Here is a 21,088-nt window from a genome sequence, read left to right as displayed (position 1 = left end):
TTCTTTGCAGAATTGCTTCAACCCTGCCACATTGTGCCAAACAACAAGGTGGTGTTTGCCAGTGTGGCTACGTTCGGTATGTGCCCTCTGGTATTGTTCAAATTCTTCTATCATTTAATGTTTTTCTCGGCAATTACGAATTTTCATGGGTCTCGCGATTTTAGCGAGCCACATGACCTACTTGGGCGGATGTGACGTCTCCTGTGCATAACCAGAGAAATCATGGCCGATTTGTAAGTCTAATCACATGCGTACCACCACCATCGGACACGTTAAAATTCCCTACAGTACCGCGAAATTTTGCCATAATTCGGATAGAAATAATCCGAATAAGGCTCTGTGGCAGGAAGAAAAAGAAACATTTAAGGACCCAGTGGCTAGCGAAGTGTGGTCGCCCTGAGCTGTAAGACATATGTACAGGTGAATTTGTGCATTTAAGACCAACAATTTTAGAGTACAATAAGTCTCTGAATTCTTTTAAATAACATTGTTATGATGTTGCTGACCAATGATGACAAAAGTACTTCTTACCATTAATGCGACTTCTTGTGCTTTCATACGTCTTAAAGGAGACTTCCATCCGTTCATCGTGACTGTAATTCAATTTGATTTGCTATCATGATGGTACGATGGTGAACAGTTTTTGCCGACAAAGGCATGTCTTTTATTTGTTTCATTACCTTGTCTTCATGAAAAGTTGGCAAAATGTTGATTGGCAACGTCGAGTACAAATGGTTTGCTATACTCCCCATCTGTGAATTTAAACATACAGCAGAACCCTCCTTCTCCACAATGGCTGTCCATTGTTGTTGAAAACTTTGGTACTCCTAATATTTTTTTCTTTGAGCGACCTTTGTCAAAGTTTCCATAATTATTGTTCCACACAATCGGCGTTCGACCATTCTGTGCCTGTGGTTAGTTAGCGAGTCAGATTCCGTGTCATTCCCGTCCCAAAATCCATCCAAATATTCACCAGTTTTTACAGCCACAGGTTCAAATCAGTATGAACGTATTCCTCCATCTTCCCAATCAACCGATGCTGCAATTTCTTCAGCAGATGAGGATAAATTTGAGAAATCAGTGCTGTCCATGATTGTCTTTGAACAGAGGAGGCGCACAGGAGACGTCACTTCCTGTATTTTAAATCATGTGACTCGCGAAAATGGCGGCGCCCAGGAAAATTCATAAATTGTGCTAAAAACACCATTAAATGATATTGGATTAACCTCAAATTTTCAAGGTACAGTACATATGACATGACCTAACAGATTAAGGTTTTTCATTGTTCTGAGGAATATTCCTTTAAAATGCATTTGATGATTTGAAAACTTTGTGTGTGATAGATGTGCAAAAAAAAAAAAAAACTGAAATAAGCAGAAACATAAACCATGAGGATGGAGAGTTTGGGTTCTCTGAGGTGGGTTCTTCTATCTCTGGGGTTGAGGTCACCGAGGTGGTTAAAAATCTCCTTGGTGGCAGAGCCCCGGGGGTGGGTGAGATTCGCCCGGAGTTCCTAAAGGATGTGGATGTTGTGGGGCCGTTCTGTTTGACACGCCTCTGCAACATCACGAGGACATCAGGGACAGTGCCTCGGGATTGGCAGACTGAGCTGATGGTACCCCTTTTTAAGAAGGGGGACCAGACGGTGTGCTCCAACTATAGGGGGATCACACTCCTCAGCCTCCCTGGTAAGGTCTATTCAGGGGTGCTGGAGAGGAGGGTCTTTCAGGAAGTTAAATCTCAGATTCAGGAGAAGCAATATGGTTTTCGTCCTGGCCGTGGAACAGTGGACTAGCTCCACACCCTTGGCAGGATCCTTAAAGGTCCATGGGAGTTCATGCAACCAGTCAACATGTTTTGTGTCCCTCGGGTAGTCCTCTGGGGGACTCTTTGTCCTCTTTGAGAGTATGGGATACCAAACCCCCTAAAATGGGCTGTTTGGTCCTTGTCCAACCGGTGTCAGGGTTTGGTCCGCATTGCCAGCAACAAGTTGGACTCGTTTCCAGTGAGAGTTGGACTCCGCCAAGGGTGCCCTTTGTCACCAATTTTGTTCATAAATTTTATGAACAGAATCTCTAGGCGCAGCTGAGGCATAGAGGGTGTCCGGTTTGGTGGCCTCAGCATCAGGTCTCTGATTTTTGCAATTATGTAGTTCTGTTGGCTTCATCAAGCCATGATCTCCAACACTCACAGGAGCGGTTGGCAGCGTGACAGTGTGAAGCTGCTTGGATGAGAATCAGCCCATCCAGATCTGACACCATGGTCCTCAGTCAGAAAAGGGTGGCGTGGCCTCTGCAGGTCGGGGATGAGATCCTGCTCTAACTGAAGGAGTTCAAGTATCTGGGGTCTTGTTCACAAGTGAGGGAAGAATGGAGGGGGAGATCAAAAGTCAGATCGGTGTAACATCTTCAGTGATGGAGATTTTGTATCTGTCCGTTGTGGAAAAGGGAGCTAAGTCAAAAGGTGAAACTCTCAGTTTACCAGTTGATTTACGTTCCTACCATCACCGATGGACTCGAGATATGGGTCGTGACCGAAAGGACAAGATCCCGGATACAAGCAGCTGAAATTAGTTTCCTCCGCAGGGTGTCCAGGCTCTCCCTTAGAGATAGGGTAAGAAGCTCGGTCATCCGGGAGGGGCTCAGTGTCGAGCCGCTGCTCCTCCGCATTGAGAGGAGCCAAATGAGGTGGTGGGGGCATCTGATCCGGACGCCTCCCGAACGTCTCCCTGGTGAGGTGTTCCGGGCATGTCCCACCATAAAAAAACTGTAGAGAAAATATTTCAAGAGCTGAAACCATCAATGAGTTGTCTTGCCTCAGTACAATCTGACTTTTTCAAAGCTATTGCGAAGACTGTGCTAGGTGATTTGCAGCAAATAATCAAGAGGTTATTTCAGTCAGGCGAGTTTCCTAAAGTTCCTGAAGTCGCTGCCATTAAGCCTCTTCCAAAAATAAAAATGGAACGCTTGATGCTTCCATTATAAGTATTACAAGTATAGACCTATCTCAAATCTCCGTCTCACAACCAACATTGTTCCGAAAGTTATTTTGAATCAACTCAGCAGTCTTTGAACTTAAATTGATGTTTTGATGACTTTTTCATAAGGTTTTCAAACTTATACCATGACTAAATCTAATCGTATCAAAGTGCTAAATGATATAAGGTTCAATACTGACTCGGGAAAGTTGCCAATTCTGGTCTTGTTGGATCTCAATGCAGCTTTTGCTACGGTAGATTATAATATATTCAACAGTTTGGAAACATGGTAGGACTGAATGGACCAGATCTTAAATGCAGAGGTGGGTAGGAACACACCACATTTACTCCATTACATGTGTTGAGTTTGCATGTCCTCCCCATGCCTGTGTGTGTTTTCTCTGGGCACTCCCCTTTCCTCCCACATTTCAAAAACACACAAAAACTTTAATTGGAGACTCTAAATTGGCTATAGATATGACTCTCTGTGCGACTGGTTGTTTGTGTCTATGTTCAATGCGATTGCCTTGCAACCCTGTCCAGGGTGTACCCCACCTCCTCCCCAAATATAGCTGGGATAGGTTCCAGCACACCCACGATGCTTGTGATGATAAGCAGCTCAGGTAACGGATGGATATACTTTTGAGAATACTTTAAATGCACCATACGTTTGACTAGAGTACTTATGTGAAGAAAGATCAATACTTTTCCTCCATTACAATGATTGTATGTGCCGTTTGCTACTTTTGTTTATTCATTCTTAAGTATGCGCGTCTATCTTTAGTCTCCATCTTTGACTTCTGAATAGGGTGCCCGTTGTGCAAATCAAACGGGATTACTAATGTCATTTGACTCAAATTCACAAAACAGACCAAACAAGGAAATCACATTACCGTGCACATCACATTACGACCCAATCAAAATTGCTACAACAGCTTTATCATCCAGCTCTTAAATTCTGACTGTCCAAACTTTGATGTTTCACCATACCTCTTACATGAGAAAACAACAACAAACTTGAAGTAAGTTGCAATGCTTCTGTTGTTTTGGCAGTATATATAGCAAGGGATGAATGAATAGTAATGGCGAGGTTGGGCATTAAAAAGGATGAAAAACAGAAATACATTTGGTCCTGATGACATTCACGTGGAGGTATGGAAGGAGAGGTGGCTGTGGAGGTTTTGACCATCTTATTCAACAAAATTGTAGCAGGTGAGAAGATGCCTAAAACATGTTGTAAAGGTGTACTAGTGCCCATTTCTAAGAATAAGAGTGATGTGGAGAGCTGTGGGAACTTTACAGGAATAAAGTTGATGAGCCACACAACAAAGTTTTGGCAAAGAGTAGCAGAGGCTAGCCTCACGACAGAATCAATTGTTTGCGAGCAACAATATGGGTTCATGTTGAGAATACCACAGAGGCATTATTTGCTTTGAGGATGTTGATGGAGAAATACACAGGTCAGAAGGAGCTACATTGTGTTTTTGTATATCTAGAGAAAGCCCATGACAGAGTACCCTTAGAGGAACTGTGGTACTGCATGCAGAAGTCTCGAGTGGCAGATATAGCAAATATGTTAGAATATTCCAGGACATGTGTCAGGTTCACCAATCAGACATTCATTAAACAGGACAAAAAAGGAAGCAAAGACACCAGTTCAAGTCTCGCGAGGAGAGAGGAGAGGAACTGTCTCGTACAATTCACCACTGCACTCTCTGATTATCCTCTCCTCAGCACCTCTATTTATTTAGTTTTAAGACGCCCCTTATTTACATGGATGTTACAAAAAGGAGACGACAAGCAAAACAGTTTGAAAGAAGGTGTACATGTTTGTTCATGTGTGTGTGCATGTGTGGAAGATTGCTGAATACATGTGTGGTCATCATTTCTTTAACAGGCAGCAGTTCTAACAGTTCTGATGATTAGATGTTTTTGTTCTTGCTATCTCCTGCTAGGAGGCTGCCACATTATCTAGGGCAGAGCAAAGCATTTCTTTATTGGAAGCAAATGTATGATAATTATGATCACAATTATTCCTACATTTCCCCCCTGTTTATCCTACATTTGCTACCACGTTTTCTAGAGCAAAGCAAAGCATTCTTCATTGCAGGCAGAGACTGTAACTGAATTGGAGCAGAGCAAAGCATTTCTTCATTGCAGGCGGAAACAGTAACTGAATTGGAGCAGAGCAAAGCATTTCTTCATTCCAGGCAGAAACAGTAACTGAATTGGAGCAGAGCAAAGCATTTTTTCATTGCAGGCAGAAACAGTAACTGAATTGTAGCAGAGAACAGGTCTGGAAGAGAAGTCATAACGTCATCATCGTGGTCAACAATATCACTGTCATTACCCTGTTGTGCCAATAGTGGATATATTTCTGCCAATTTTGAATTTGTCGGGGTAATAACAGTGGTTATAAGTTGGTTAAGTGATGCCTTTATGCAGCGAATACAACAACATCCACACAATGCAAGAGTAGCTGCAAACAGCGATAGAAACTAGGACAGAGAACACTAAATTTTTAGATTTGCCAAACTTTTTTTTTTTTTTCCCCCACCACTCAGACCTGGCTGATGTGTTTACACCAGAGTGCTCCTTCATCTTGTGGTTCAGGGTGCGGAGGCCTTGAATGGCCCTTGTGCGTGACCAACCAGGGGCTGTGATATTTGAAATAAACAACACTGGTCACCGAACATTGAGCAGTCGCCACCCTTCTCGGCCGGGAGCATGTCGACCGCTATGCGGTTCTGGAACGTCATGAGTGAGGTTGCAGCTGGTTGTTCCCTTATGGCAATAAAGCCTGCTTCCGTATAGTTACCTAGTTTCTGTACATTGTAATGTATGTAGTTGATTCTGTCAACGTTTTTATTCAGAGTTATCCATAACAAGATTAATTCCCATCCTGCAGCAATCTCGTTAACCAATTTACACTCATCTGGTATGTAGTTGCCATTTGCATCAATGTATGTCAGATCTCCATCTTTCCAAGAGGACCTTCGCCTTCGGGAGAAACCAAGGGGAGGTCCAAAGATGGATGCGGCCAATTGTATATCCTCTGCTTTGGATGGAAACACAGTCACAGATAAGAGCAGTGATACCAGTGTACACGTTCCTGCTGCATTTATCAGTGTGTCATACAACCTTTGACGAACACACCACCACAACAAATCGCTGCATGGGGGCAGTTTGCAGATGGATATCATGACACCATGTTTTGTTGAGACTTCCCACCTTAAAATCTGTCCCTGTAAAGCTAACACAGGAGAAATTAGCTAATGCAACATTAGTAGAAAATATCAGTTTGTCATTTACTGCTTTAGTTGTTGGATAAACACTTTTCCATTTCTGACAAGTGCTGTTAGTAGTTGTTTTAGTCATTACCTCAATCCCAACACAATGTACCCTACATTGTGTTGGGATTTCTGTTGGAATTACACACATTAGTGGCCCAGAGCCCATGCATGTGATGTAACTATAGTTTACCTAGTTAGCTGTATTCTACATTAATAACAACCAGTTTTGTTTCCTATTTGTAAAAATGATAATCATAATAATGAAAAAATGTTCCTCAGGCTTTTTCGGTTAAAATACTCCCTCCATAGTATACGTACTCTTTTGTATGGCATTCGGATTTAAAGTAGCATTAAATTGGCAAATGGTGAGAAGAAAGTGGGGGTTTCATTTAGCATAAGCCCAAAGATGGAATCCCCAGCAATTAGACTCTGCCAATGAATTGAAAAAGTGCCGAACTGATTCACTGGGAGGCACACATGGAGTCCTCCTCTCATGCCTCATGCCTCCCGCATAGTTGTTTACCAAAGTTATTTGAAATGAGGTTGCGCCTCTTTAACTTATGTGTGGTAGCCCTAGTTGACTGAGTATAATTATTGGTTCTGTTGTTATGTATTTTTGTCAGCTTTACAAGTGTCCAAAAGTAGCATATGAACAAAAATATCATTACGGCTGTCGGTGTTGCAGCCCAACATGCTATCATATTATTTAGCCATTCTGAAGTCATGTCGACCAAATCTTAAATCTTCACCACCCTTCAGGTATTTTCAGATACTATAAATCTGCACCCACCGTATGCTGGTCTTTGCTCACCTTTCCCCTTGGGTGACTCAGCTGAGATGACCTTTTACAGTGTGTGAGGTGTATCCACGTGTTTCTTTCTGCTATTTTGTCCATGTCATTCAGCTCTTGCTCAGTCTATGCCAGTGTTCGGGTAAAACTGTATATACAGTAGATGTTAATTCATAAACAGACATAGGATGAATAAACAAATGGCAGTAATAAGGTTATTAAAGCACAGTAACTTGTTAATTTTATTTTATTTATTTATTTATTTATTTATTTTTTTATGGTGTAGTGCAGGGATGTCAAACTCATTTCTCTTGCGGGCCACGTTGTAGTTGGGGTTTGCCTCAGAGGGATATTTCGAGTGAAGGCAGCGTGGGATCGATTCCCGCTCAGTGATGGTGTCGACATCAGCACTGCGACTGGCTGGCGACCAGTTCGGCGTGTAGTCTGCTGCTGCCCGAAGTTAGCTGGGATTGGCTTCAGCTCTCTCTCTGAATAAATGCAGAAGGGTTGCGTCAGGAAAGGCATCCGGCGTAAAAAAAAAAATCAAAAAGACAGTTACTGCCGCACCACCATGACAGTGGCACAAAAATGGCTTCACACATCATTGCTGATTAATTTCCCAATTTGTTTCTAGTCCTATCAAATTGATGCATGTGAAATTTCCTAGTGACACGCCATTTGAAAACAAAGTTTTTTTAGTTTTTTAAAAGAAGTTAATGGATACACAAAATCCCCAAACTTTTTTTTTTTTTTTTTGCATTTGTTATCAATTAATAGCATTGGTATTATCTCTGGATCTTTGCAAACAATACGATCTTTTGGACACGTTTTTTGTATGTAGTTATCCAATTTGTTTTGTTTTTATTTTATTTTATTTTTTATTTTTTGGGGTGGGACCTTGAGTGGTTCCAACAGGTACCACTCGAACAGAAAAATTAAAATAACGGATAGCGTTTTCATCCAACACCCAACAGCAAAATTTTACTGTTTAGTCACCATTATGACAGCAGTCTCACTCCCATGTGTAACCGGACTACAGCGACCTTGGCAGTGGGAATGAGAACAGCTATCTTACAAGTGGCAAATAAAAACAAATAAGTTTTGTTTGTGTTAACAATGGTTTCAAAAGCAATAACTTTCCTACAATCAACAAATGAAGTACACCTTTTTGCAATTTTTTAAGCTGTTTGGGGTTGTTCATAACTCCTGAAAGGGACCCACTTGTGTGTTTTTTTGTTTTGTTTTTTTTCCTTCATCATTCATCTATCTCTCATTATGTGGAAATTATTGGTAATTTGTATGGTCTCCCAAACAGTGTTTTGAATGGAATGAGACCCTTTCGTGCTTGTAATTTATGTATAGTTAGACAAAATTTATCATTGTGTCCAAATTGCCCCTACGTGTGATTGTGAGTGCGGCTGTTTGTCTCCATGTGACCTGCAATTGGGTGGCAACCAGGTCAGGGTGTACCTTGCCTCCTGGCCGTTGACAGCTGGGATAGGCTCCAGCCCTCCCCGCGACCCTTGTGAGGATAAGCAGCTAAGAAAATGGATGGAGGGATGAATGGATGTGTAGCTTGAGGAAACTGACAACATTTTGGATGCACATTCCCTTGTGGATTATGTCGCACACAGATCAAACAAGCCCTACAAAAAAAGTTTTTGGGATACCAGTTAAATCCATGCATCATGTAATGCCTTTGTACCAGGGCTACCATTCCCCCTGTTGAGACCTGAGACTTCCCATACTCAAGATTGCCGCCCACTTTAAAAATGTTTTTGGTAGAATTTTTTTTGTATCTGTGCTGACATAATTCCCATTTTGTAATGTAGTACCTTATTTTTTCCACATTTTTAGTTCTGCTGGTAAGCTTTGTGGTTGCATTTTGTTTAACACATCATCTCAAAGTATGTCTTCATTTGTTACATGGTCAGCTAACCCCATAAACGTTTTGCTGCTTCTTTTGCTGTTTTATCTGTAAATCCATTTCCTAATGATTTTTTGTCTGTATTTGATGTGTTTACTGCACATTTACATATGGCTATTTCTTTTGGTAATTGAACTGCTATGAGCAAATTTTGTAGTAGCTCTGCATGTGTCACTGTGTTCCCTGTAGTTGTCGCTATTCCTCTATTTTTCCAGTATTGTCTGTGTAGATTGTGATACCACCGTGAATACAGCAGCATCTGGTCTCAGATTGTTTAAGACTGTCCAATAAGATATTGTCTGTACAGTTCAGTCGTCCCAATCCAAACCTGGGTCTTTTTCTGTCCAATCAGGAACATTTCGTACTACCAAAACAAATTGTCCCAAACTCTTCCACTCCTGTTGTAATGACGTGTGTGGTGGTGTCCATTCCTTGTGTAGTGCATTTAGTTTGTCAGTCAGTCTTGTTCCTGTCACCACAACTGATATCCCATGATTTTTTTCTGGTGTGGGCTGTTATAAGTTTATCTTATACTACATTGTCACATGCAATGAGTCACTTCCTACGTCATTTTGTGGTTGTTCAATCACGTCTTGAGCTATTTGCAGCAAGAAATCTCCTGTTCTTGGGGGAGGTTTGTTTGGAATATGTAAGGTGTAATATGAGAGCGCTGGATTCCTATTTTGTAAGATATTTAATTGTCCTCCCAGTAATTCCTTTTTTTTCTTTTTACTTCTTTTTTTCCTGTCAGAGAGGGAATTAAGCGCAGTCCTAGTTTCAGCAAGCCATCTCTTCCCAAAAAACGTATGGGACAAATTAAAAAGTTGCATTTTGAGAGCATTAGTTGTGACATTTTTGATGGGGAGATGGCTGCTCTCTTCCTAATCTGCGGCCACAATTATTAAATGTTTCGCAATAAGCTACATAAATTTGTCCTTTCTCTGTCAGAAAGGTGTCAATTTTCTTTTTCTGATTTTGTAGCACTCTTTCTGCGTGTAGTGCTTGGTTAACATATTGTTACAGGCTGCCAGTCGGTTTGTCAACCCAATGTTTTTCAATCCATTGTTTTATAGGATTATTTGAATTCACATGAAGAGCATTTTTTAATTGCCATTGATACACACAACCTGGAGTGTGATCTTCAGGAATGCCACTGTTTACCTTAAAACATGCATTTATTCCAATTCTATATTCTTCAATTGGTTCATTGTTGTTTTATTTTGCTCTTCCAATGGCAGAAAAAAAAAATGCTTTTTTTTTTTTTTTAAATCTAGCAGAAGTGCGCGATATTCACCCTTGAACTCCCTGCTACTGTGAGAAAGTACTTTGCTGTCATCCAAATTTGTTGTACTTTCACACCATTTAAGTGGTAAGATTTTCTCAAGTCTTCCGTTCCCTGGACAAATTATGTTACATCAACTTTATGAGATGTGATAGCTTTTATGGCCATTTTCACATCATCTTGAGTCCAGCTTTTTTTTTTGTTTTTTTTTTGTTTGTGTGTGTGTGTGTGTGTGTGTGTGTGTGTGTGTTTCTCTTATTTTATCCTGCAGGTTAACTATATATATTTTTTGTGTGTATGTTGAGCTGGCCAGAAAAGTCATATTGTGTTATCCACAAATTTAGATGTTTGTTTTAGTAGGAAATTTGCTTTCTACAAACTTCTAGTTCTTACACATCATTATTATTTTTTTTCAGATGTTGTGTTTCAACTATTTTGCTATTTATCAACTATTTTGCTATTTGTTATTCCCCTGTTGGAGTCAGTGGTTCACTTAGGGTGACTACACTGACTTCCCCCTGAACAGGGTGACAATTACGTTCCGTTTGAGGTAATTCCCAAGCTTCTACCACAAGTGGCGGAGAATTCTTACCTCTGCATCCTCAAACAGTTGTCACTCAATTTCCTGTTCAAATGAGGTAGCGAACCTCCACTCACACTTTTCCACATGCACACGTTTCACGGGGCTCACGTACAGGACACACCTTGCCCTTTTCTCAGTTTAATAGACTAATTAGTCTACTCGACAGTGACTAGTTTTCTCGAGGTTTGGTTCTGCCGCAGTCACCCAGACACGCATTCACTCATTCCTCATGAGTGTGGGAGTTTCCTAGTCAGTCAGATGAGGAAGAGAGCAGCCATCTCCCTATCAAAAATGTCACAACTAATGCTCCCAAAATGCAACTTTTTAATTTGTCTCATACATTTTTGGGGAAGAGATGGCCTGCTGAAACTACAACTGCTCTCTCTGATTATCCTCTCCTCAGCACCTCTATTTATTTAGTTTTAAGACGCCCCTTATTTACATGGATGTTACAAAAAGGAGACGACAAGCTAAACTGTTTGAAACAAGGTGTACATGTTTGTGCGTGTGCATGTGTGGAAGATTGCTGAATAGATGTGTGGTCATCATTTCTTTAACAGGCAGCAGTTCTAACAGTTCTGATGATTACATGTTTTTATTCTTGCTATCTCCTGCTAGGAGGCTGCCACGTTATCTAAGGCGGAGCAAAGCATTTCTTTATTGGAAGCAAATGTATGATAATTATGATCACAATTATTTCTACAACATGTATGAGAGCAATTAGAATGGTAGTGAGGTGTAACAGATGTATTTAACATGGAGGTGGGACTGCATTAGAGATCCAGTGCTGATCTCCTTCTTGTTTTCAGTGGTGATAAATAGACTGGCAGATGGGGTTAGACTGGAATCCCATGGACTATGATGTTTGCAGATGACATTGTGATCTGCAGTGAACGCATGGAAGCAGGTGGAGGAACAGTTAGAAAGATGGAGACGGCACTAGAAAGTCGAATAATGAAGATTACCTGAGGTGAGACGGAACATATGTGCATGAATGAGAGGAATGGAGGTGGAAAAGTGAGGCTACAGGGAAACAAGATAGCAAGGGTGGAGTACTTAAAATACTTGGCATCAGCAGTCCTGAGCAATTGTTAGTGTGGTTCAGAAAATTAAGAAACTAGTCTAAGCAGGTTAGAACGGGTAAAGGAAGGTGTCATGTGTATTATGTGACAGAAAACTCTTCTCGGATTAAACAAACAGTGGTGAGGCCAGCCATAACATACGGATGAGAAATGGTGGCACTGAAGAGACAACAGGAAACACAGCTGGAGGTAGCAGAAATGAAGATGTGGTTCACTCTAGGAGTGACCAGGTGTGTTAAAGTTAGAAATGAGTCATTCAGAGGGACAGCCAAGGTTCAATATTTTGGAGACACAGCGAAACCAGACTTCGATGGTTTGGACACGCCCAAAGGTGAGAGAGTATACTAGTAGAAGGGTGATGACGATGGAGCTGCCAAGCAAGAGAGCTGGAAGATGATTTAAAAAAAGACGATTGGTGGACGTCATGAGGGAAGATAGGAGGACAGTTGGTGTTTGAGAAAAGAATGAAGGAGATAGAGAGATCTTTGCACAACATAACAGCTTCTTATCTTCAGGCTGTCCTTATCTGAGGAGAAAAGTGGCATTGTCAGTACTGCTGACCAAACATCTGGAGTTATATCAACACAGATGCAGTGATACATAATGGTCAGGATCCTAAACAGCATCTTGTCCGAGGAACTCTTATTTCTTTAAAGGTGTAACACCCTTCTAAATAAACTGCCTACTCCTTAGTCACATCTTTTTGATAACCTTAGTATTTACCTATTTACAGTATAAGTTCACTTTACAACAACATGCATTTATGAATATGAATGTGTATTTCAGCTGAGAGAATGTCTGGAACCCGAAGTATATGAGCTCTTTCATAAGAAGCTGACAGAGCAGGCCCTGATCAAGGACCCAAAGTTCCTTTGGTGCTGCCATGTAAGTTCTTCAGGAGTCAGTATGCACTTAAAGTTGCGGATACACTAACATTGTCAACCTTTCTTCTTAATAGTGTTCGTATGGATTCATCTATGATGGAGACCAGCTTAAAGTCACCTGTTTTCAATGTCACAACAGTTTTTGTGCTCAGTGCAAAAAGCCAGTAAGTATTAAAAAACTGTTTTGTATATTTTGAATACTCAATCTTTTTTTTGTTTGTTCTTACATTTCGCCCCCAACTACCAATTTCCGACCCCTCCATGATTTGAAAGTTGGAGAACTTGCAATATACTAAAAAATACTTATTTTCTTCACTGTATCACCAGCTATTGCTCTCAAATTAATGTGACAACATTTTAAACGGATTTCGTTCATTTGTGAAAATTTACCAACTTAGACTGTGGACTACGTTGTCAGCTTCTGTATGTTTTTGTGCAACAATAAAAAAGCCTTGTACACGCAAAATAGCTGTCACAGTTTCCACGTACCTATTTACTAAATACATTAAATTTGCATAATTTCAAAACAAGACTGAAAACTTTGTATATACTTTCAGGATATTGAAGCCATTACTATTTATCAGTTTATGGCAAAGTAAACCAAACAAGATCTTCACAAGTGCTTACCAGTCTTTGTTTCCAACACAAGGCATATCCTTCTCCATGCATGCTTGGCACCTTCTTGGCCAGCTATTTTGTCTGCATTCGACGTGTGTGCTGTCTAACTTGCTCAAATTGATAATCTTTAACGCCTTTATAAAACTCGGATTCTTCAACGTCTTTTTGTGACCCTTCAGATTCATGTTCATCGCTCAAATTACTGGGAAATCCATTGTTGTTCTTGCATTGTTGTCGAAGGGCTCCATGATGTGGAGTGTAACGTGTGACGTCACTCACCTATCGCCTCTTTCCGCTCCGTTTCCATCTTTTTTCGGCGAATGCAACAATGTGCGATAATTTTTTGCCCATAATCGAAAAATAAAAATGTTTCCTTTGTAACGGATTTCAGATTCAAATTCTGCATAAAAAAACTGTATAATATTAGCAAAAAGGCGTATTTAGGATCTTCCATACCCTTTAACAGTACATTATTCCCCCAATTAGTGGCCAAGTGTGTACCTGCAGATAGTGCCATAATGCTTCTTTGAAATCAGACTTCTGAGAGAATGCCTTTATTTGTACAAAGGCTTGTGAATGAATGGAGCTAGAAGTGCTGCAGTCCATTGATTTGCCAAAGATTTATGTAACAGGTTCACAATGGCAGTTTCTGTTTGTGTGCCTTTTGGTTCCTGGTTCCTATCAATACTCTAGTGGAGTTACATGCATAAGTAAATGTTTCCTTCTTGTATTAAGTATCTGTATATATTTCCAGGGAGACCCCAGTGGACCATGGGTCTGGCGGAAATCCCTCTCAATCAAAGGTTTTGGGTTGAAGTACAGTGTTCCCCCATTATTCGAGGGTGTTACGTTCCTTACACTCCTGCAAATAGAAGATATGTGTGAATAATGGATGCAATAATGGATGCAGTATTTATATACTTATGTATGATATGAACCATGTTTTTTAAACCATAAGATGCACTTTCTCCAAAATGGACAACATACCTTATGTGCGCAATTGTTGTGTGACAAAAAGGCAAAAGTCCAAAATTCCACAAGTGAGGTCCGATAACAACAAGGCACAACTTGAATCATAAACAAGACTTGACTAGGTGGCACAGAAATGCTGTAATTAAGGAGATACTCTTACAAGAAGCTTGCGCACTGGCAAACAATGCTGCAATGTCATCCACAACGAATTGGCAACTGACAATGACGAACACAAAGCCTATATGCCTGGCCTAATTAGTGACAATAAGGCACAGGTGAGCGGCTGCTGCCAAAGGCAGCTGCGTAGAGGGCAGTGGCCTGGCCACGTCCTTGACAAAATTATTTTAATCAAGACATGTTTGGAAGTGTTTTCACTCATTAGATATCAGAAACAACAAATATGTATGTGTATGCTTTCTCTCCTCAATTTTAAAATATAACAGTATATGTTCCCTCTATGTTCTCCTTTACTTTTTAATTTTTTTTAACAAATCAAGATTCAGAAGAAAAAACTAGAGAGAGGATGAAAGGTGCGGAAGATGGATTATAGGGGGTATGAATGTGAAGAAACAAGTTCGAGGAGCTAAGTACATAAAGGGAAAACTCCCAGTGTTTACAATTTATACAGTAACAGCATGATTTAGGGATGATTCAGTGCACACCTGCAAACTGTAAGCTTTATAAAATTTTTGAACACTGTTGGTCTAACACCAGAAAAGCTGGTGTTGCTGTGTGAGACTCCGAAAAACAAAGTCCCTTTTATGTAATGATAGACGCTAAGCAGTTGTAATCAGAGTTCAGCAGTCAGTTTCCTTCACTAATCTGCAATAATACCAAAGGAAACTCATCATGTTTGTGGGAACTTTTCCTAGAATTTATATGTTTTTCTAATTTCTTATTCTCTGTGCAGTGGGAATCCCAGCACGCTGGTTTATCCTGTGAACAATACCAGTCCTGGAAAAGGGAAAATGATCCAGAGTATCAGAAACAAGGCCTGGCTGGCTATTTGCGAGACAATGGCATTAGTGCGTGTGACACACACACACACACACACACACACACACATCGTCTCATCATCCTTGTAATTGATCAATAGTAAAGTCCTCGAAAGCTGTACAAAGAAATATTAACTAATAGACCTTTAGACTAGAATAGTCAGATAAGAGCTTGACTTCAGGAGGGGAAGCTAGAGATGTTACCCTTCAAAGACAGTACTGTATTTGCTAACAGATTGAAGAGGCTAGGTTAGAAAGGATTGATCTCAGAATGCTGACAAAAGAACATAGCAGCTAATAGTTTGACCTACAACCTTAACTAATCAACATGTCTTGAGTCATTTCTGGGCTATATGAGGTTGCTCTGATGTGGAAATTAAAATGTCTATTTGACCATTCACCTCAGATACCTTGCATATTTTGTGATCTGTATTCTTCAAAATGACCTAGATAGTATCTGACAGATGTGAGTGCACCCTTCACATTTCAGCAACCCTTTTTCTGATCAAGGGACAAGAATGGTTGTTGATATAATCAGTATGTGTCAATCTTCTTAAAATAATTCCACACAGCCCCATAGTGTCTATATTCTGTGAGATACCATTATTACCAGAATCATCATTCACGTCATAATGACATGGTGGATGACAAAGTGGTGGATACTATAATCAGTGATTGCAGTTTTGCTTAGTTGGGTTTATGTCTGGAGACATTCCTGCCGTCTCCGTCACTGCTATCTTCAGCTTCCTCAGCAAGGCACTCGTCATCTTGGAATGTGTTCGGTGTTATCAGGGTCAGAATCAGATTTAATGGCCAAGTATGTACAGTAGCAACACACAAGGAATTTGTCTCTGGCAGTCGGTATCGCCCTGTTATGACATTCATGTTGAGTACTGAAAAGAACAAGCAAACTAACAAGAACGGACAATAGACCTTCAATAGGATACTAATCCTTATAAGAGTGACAGTTTTGCAGAGATGCAGAGTCTTCTGGCATATAGAGCAGGTAGAGAGTGTCATCACCCCAGATTAAAATTATCATTATGGAAAAACTGCCATGCTGACCCGTCTGAAAGGAGTAGCATCTCATCATACAGAAGCTGCATTGTTTTTTTTTTTTCTTACTGTGTGACTGCTTGCCACTTTTTAATTTGTATTTGTAATTAACCTTCATGAGTATGATTCATGATGATAAAATACAATGGTGATGGTCCTCAGGAAACTTTTGTGGGTTTTCTTGTTATCCAGGTTCCCATTTGGCTCTCTTCTGGGATAACTGCCTTAGAGATTGACTTGATGTACTTTGCATCATATAGTCTGAGCAGAGAGAGGCTGTCTCTTGAGCGGTGCATCTGTTTTTTCCCCCAAAATGTATTTATTAATTTATATAGCCATACAATTTCTGAGTTGCTTATCCTCATAAGGGTTACGGCAGTGCTGGAGCCTATCCCAGCTATCACCCAGAACTGGCTGCCAGCCAATCGTAGGGCACATATAAACATCCACTCACACTCAGATTAACAGAAAACCCACTCAGGCATGGGGATTACATGCAAACGCGGGGCCAGGATTAGAAACCCTGTCCTCAGAACTGAGAGGCAGACACTCAAATTTACATTTTGCATCATATCTATCTATCTATCATATCTGTATCTTAAATCATTGAAGGGTTCTTTACCATGATGTGCCATGTTGAACATCATTATGAACCAAATTGTGAAAATAATACACACCTTTTTATGGTCTGGTCAAACAAAAATAGTCTATGACAATGACTGGTGGCTTTTCATGTTTGAACAACACAATGGTTTTTTTTTCTACTGCAACAACTGCTACCCTTCGTAAGCTAGTGAGGTAAGGTCTTGCTCAGGTACACTTTGACAGTAGGAAGTAGACTAGCAACCCTGGATTGTTTTGTCTGCAGCAGGACTCGAACCATGAATTTCAGAAAAGTCCTTATACACGAAATACTGCTGCACCATAACCTTGGGGGTGTACTCATGTGTTGCATGCTATTTCAGCAATGATAGCTGTGGGATGTAATTTGCAGTAGAAAGTAAATGCCGCAATTCATGCTATTCACAAACTAACCTTTATATTGCATTGTCCCTTGAAAGGATATAATAAAATGGTTGCTGAGATGAGAGCGTTTTTTTTGTGAAGGGAGTGCTTATTTTTGTAAGGTATTGTAGAGCAGTAAACTTGTTTTTTTAAAAATATATTGGTCCAGAATATAATGCAGCCCTTTGGCACACAATCCAGTGGAATCTGTAGGCCGGTCCAATGCCTGGATAAATGTAGAGGGTTGTGTCAGGAAAGGCACCCGGGTTAAAACTAAACCAAACAAATATGACATCTAAAGAATCCCATACCAGATCGCTTGTGGCCCAGATTAACAATGTCCGCCCCCGGCACCGTTAACCTGCAGGGCGTCAGTAGAAATACAGCTACTGTATGTCGAAGACAGAGGAGGAAAGCGGATTTTTCGGCAGAAGACAACTAAGTGAAGGGACTTTGAATGTTGGCACTATGAGAGGAAAAGCCCAAGAGTTGGTGGACATGATGATGAGGAAAAAGTTTGCTGTACAGTATTGTGCATCCAAAAGAGCAGGTGGAAAGGTAGTAAGGCTAGACGTTTAGAGGTAGGGATTAAATTATTTTACCATAGAGTAAATGGGAAGCAAAATGGAGTAGGGGGTATTTTGAAGTATCCGTAACGTCAATTTTCAAACGCAATCTAGACATAAATATATTCTCAACTGTATCATAAAATCCACATCTTCTTTGATGTTTTTACCGAAAAATATAAGTATTTATGAATTAAAGTCTGCAAATGTTGACCTAGTTTCCCGTATCTGAAAAACCCCTCCGTTCCTGTGGCTTACCTCTGACATCACAGCTAGGAGACCTGCTGTTGTGGAACTAGCATTTGCCTGTAGCATTGCTTGTTGACGCTGAACAAAAACCTATTTGTTTCGAGAATTCCTCAGTGATTGTAAGCTAAAACCAATCCGTAAAAACGATGAAGACACGTGTGGTTCAGTTTTGTAGCAATTTGAATTATTCTGGTCACAGTTTGCATCTTTTTCCCAAAGACCGAAGCCTCAGAAGACAGTGGGTCAGGTTTGTGCAAACAAAGGCAGCAGATTTTTCCAAACTCTGTCAGCAGTCCATCATATGCAGAAAAAAATTCACCCTGGACTGTTTTACTGGCTGACTCATGTTTGAGATGGGTTTTAAATGTAAACATTTGATAAAACCTGGATCAGTGCCTACCATACAGCCAGTTCTGACACCTGAACAGATCGGTGTTGCTAAAGGGACCAAACACGAACTTGGATCAGCCGCTGAACCTGGACACAGTTCGACAAACTCAGCTCCCCCCCCCTCACAAGGAAAGTACCAAAACTGCGAAGAGCTTTTGTTAAAAGACAAGTTGCGGAGGTATGTTGATCATCTCTTTTTGCTTGAAAACCTTTAACACTGTTGACATGGTTGAATGAAACCAGCATACATCATTCTTAACGAAAAATATTTTATTACGGCAAATCGATTTGACCATTCTCAACAAGAAAAACTGGATAATCATGTGTACAAATGGCGGCATGGTGGAGGCAAGGTGGAGAAGCTGGAAAGCGTTGGCCTCACAGTGCTGAGCACTCGGGTTCAATCCCAGCCCTCCCTGTGTGGAGTTTGCATGTATTCCCGGTGCCTGCATGGGTTTTCTTCGGGCACTACGGTTTCCTCCCACATCCCAAAAACATGCAACATTAATTGGACACTCTAAATTGCCCCTAGGTGTGATTGGGAGTGCGGCTGTCTGTCTCTATGTGCCCTGTGATTGGCTAGCAAACAGTTCAGTAGCCTCCCTCTTGCCTGTTGACAGCTGGGATAGGCTCCAGCACTCTTGTGAGCCTTGTGAGGATAAGCGGCAAAGAAAATGGATAGATTGAGACAAACCCTTTATTTATTTATTTGTGCAGGGTTTTTTCATTTTAATAAAATACTATGTAGCATTAAAACGAGCAGTATTACATACTAGTCCCTCACAGAATAGGAGACCTGTTTTCAACTTATCAAAAATAATTTGTGCACCATGAAATAGAATGAAATAAATGTGTGCTTTATACATACATTTTTCTTATTATATAAACGTTGACCTTTGATAAATTTTAACCTTATTTTTCCATTTTATTTACAGATGTTGCAGGAAGTCTCTTCTGCAAAAGACATCGTACCATCAGATGCTGAATCTCCATCTTTGGTCCATTCCAAAATCTGCCAGACTGATGAAGTGCCTGTTCATGAGAAAGGAACACATATCTTTCCGACAGCAGAGAATACTGCAACATGTATTTCAACCTCAGATGGCCGCCTGATGCTCATCTTGACAGACCAAATGAGCATTCAGTGAAAATGTTATGAGAGAAACATTTTTATACACAATGTAAGCATAGAGTTCCATAAAAATGTGATGAATTTAGTTCTGTGCTGTCTGTTTACTTCATAAACAAACATATACATCAACATTTACACAAAGACAAAAAAAGTTCAGGATGTAGACCATTTAAATCCAGTGAACTCTTGGCCATCTGCCACAAATAGACACACAGCAGGATGAAAGTGGCACAAGTTTTTTTCTACCTACAATTCCCAATTAAACAGTATAGACCTGAAAATAAGAAAATATACTCATGTGACAATTTTCCAGAATGTTACTTTGTTTGAACAAGCATTGATTGGGCAGATGCTGCTTTTAGCAGGAACAATAATAAACAATTCTTTATTTCAAAAAATCTGAATGTAAATGGCAAAAGGCTGGACTGATTTGGAGAAATATTAATATTAAGAATTTTTAAAACAGTTCTTACTCATGTTGTGGAAAATCCAGTCAATGCCGATACTGTTCCCTGAATTGGAGATGGCAATTTTAAGTACTCATGATTTCAAACAGCTGGCAATAAATCTCGCGTGCACGGCAGCATTTGGTCTAGGCAATCTGCCAGTTTCTGGTGTATATGTTGACTCTCAAGGCAACAACAACTTTCTTCTGTTGTTTCCTTGGGTATGGAGCATTTACGTGCACACTTGAGGATGTAATAAAAAAAATAATAATAATAATCTGTTCACATTCACAGACTTGTACAGCTCAAAGACCCATATCAATCCAGACAGAACCATCCATCCCATTTACATTTTAAGCATTTCGTGGCCAAACAAATCCACAAGATACCTGTTTACAGCTTTCAGTATAAAGTTTTGCGGTTTTGCTCATGACATCTTCCGAAAATTGTGACTAAAATGGGAATGAATGGGTCTGGGTACTGTCTGGTTCTGGCAGGGGTCAGGAACCTTTTCGACTCAGAGAGCCATAAAGGCCAAATATTTTAAAATGTAATTTCAAAAGAGCCATACAGTATTTTAAAAACTAAGTACAGGTCTATTTACGCATTTATCTAAGACCAACACTTTGAGTACAATAAGTCTCCGAAATATTTTTAAGTGACATTGTTACGCCCCCGTGACCATTGTGAGGATAAGTGGCTAAGAAAATGAATGGATGAACATTGTTATGCTGTTGCTCACCAATGATGACAAAAGTACTTATTACCATTAATGCAACAGCTCGTGTTGCACGGTTTTGCTGATGGCTTTAGAGTTCATACATCATCAGATTAAAGGGGA

At 40.3% G+C, this 21,088-nt stretch overlaps 1 protein-coding gene across 2 annotated transcripts in view; it reads left to right on the top strand.

Annotated features, from left to right (window-relative positions):
* rnf31 (ring finger protein 31) overlaps nucleotides 1–21,088 on the top strand; it is a 157,401-nt gene that overhangs the window by 97,388 nt on the left and 38,925 nt on the right. Inside the window, exons 16-19 of one of the 2 annotated variants that reach the window (XM_061840164.1) lie at nucleotides 11–76; nucleotides 12,721–12,819; nucleotides 12,893–12,982; nucleotides 15,319–15,433. In XM_061840164.1, the coding sequence (XP_061696148.1) occupies nucleotides 11–76; nucleotides 12,721–12,819; nucleotides 12,893–12,982; nucleotides 15,319–15,433 (370 nt within the window). The remainder of the gene's footprint in view (nucleotides 1–10; nucleotides 77–12,720; nucleotides 12,820–12,892; nucleotides 12,983–15,318; nucleotides 15,434–21,088) is intronic. The other variant, XM_061840165.1, reaches the window with a different exon arrangement.

This window comes from Syngnathoides biaculeatus, chromosome 13, assembly GCF_019802595.1.
Source record: "Syngnathoides biaculeatus isolate LvHL_M chromosome 13, ASM1980259v1, whole genome shotgun sequence".
Classification (NCBI taxonomy): Eukaryota; Metazoa; Chordata; class Actinopteri; order Syngnathiformes; family Syngnathidae; genus Syngnathoides; species Syngnathoides biaculeatus.
Note: the sequence above shows the minus strand (reverse complement) of the source record. Positions and strands in the feature narration are given on the sequence as shown.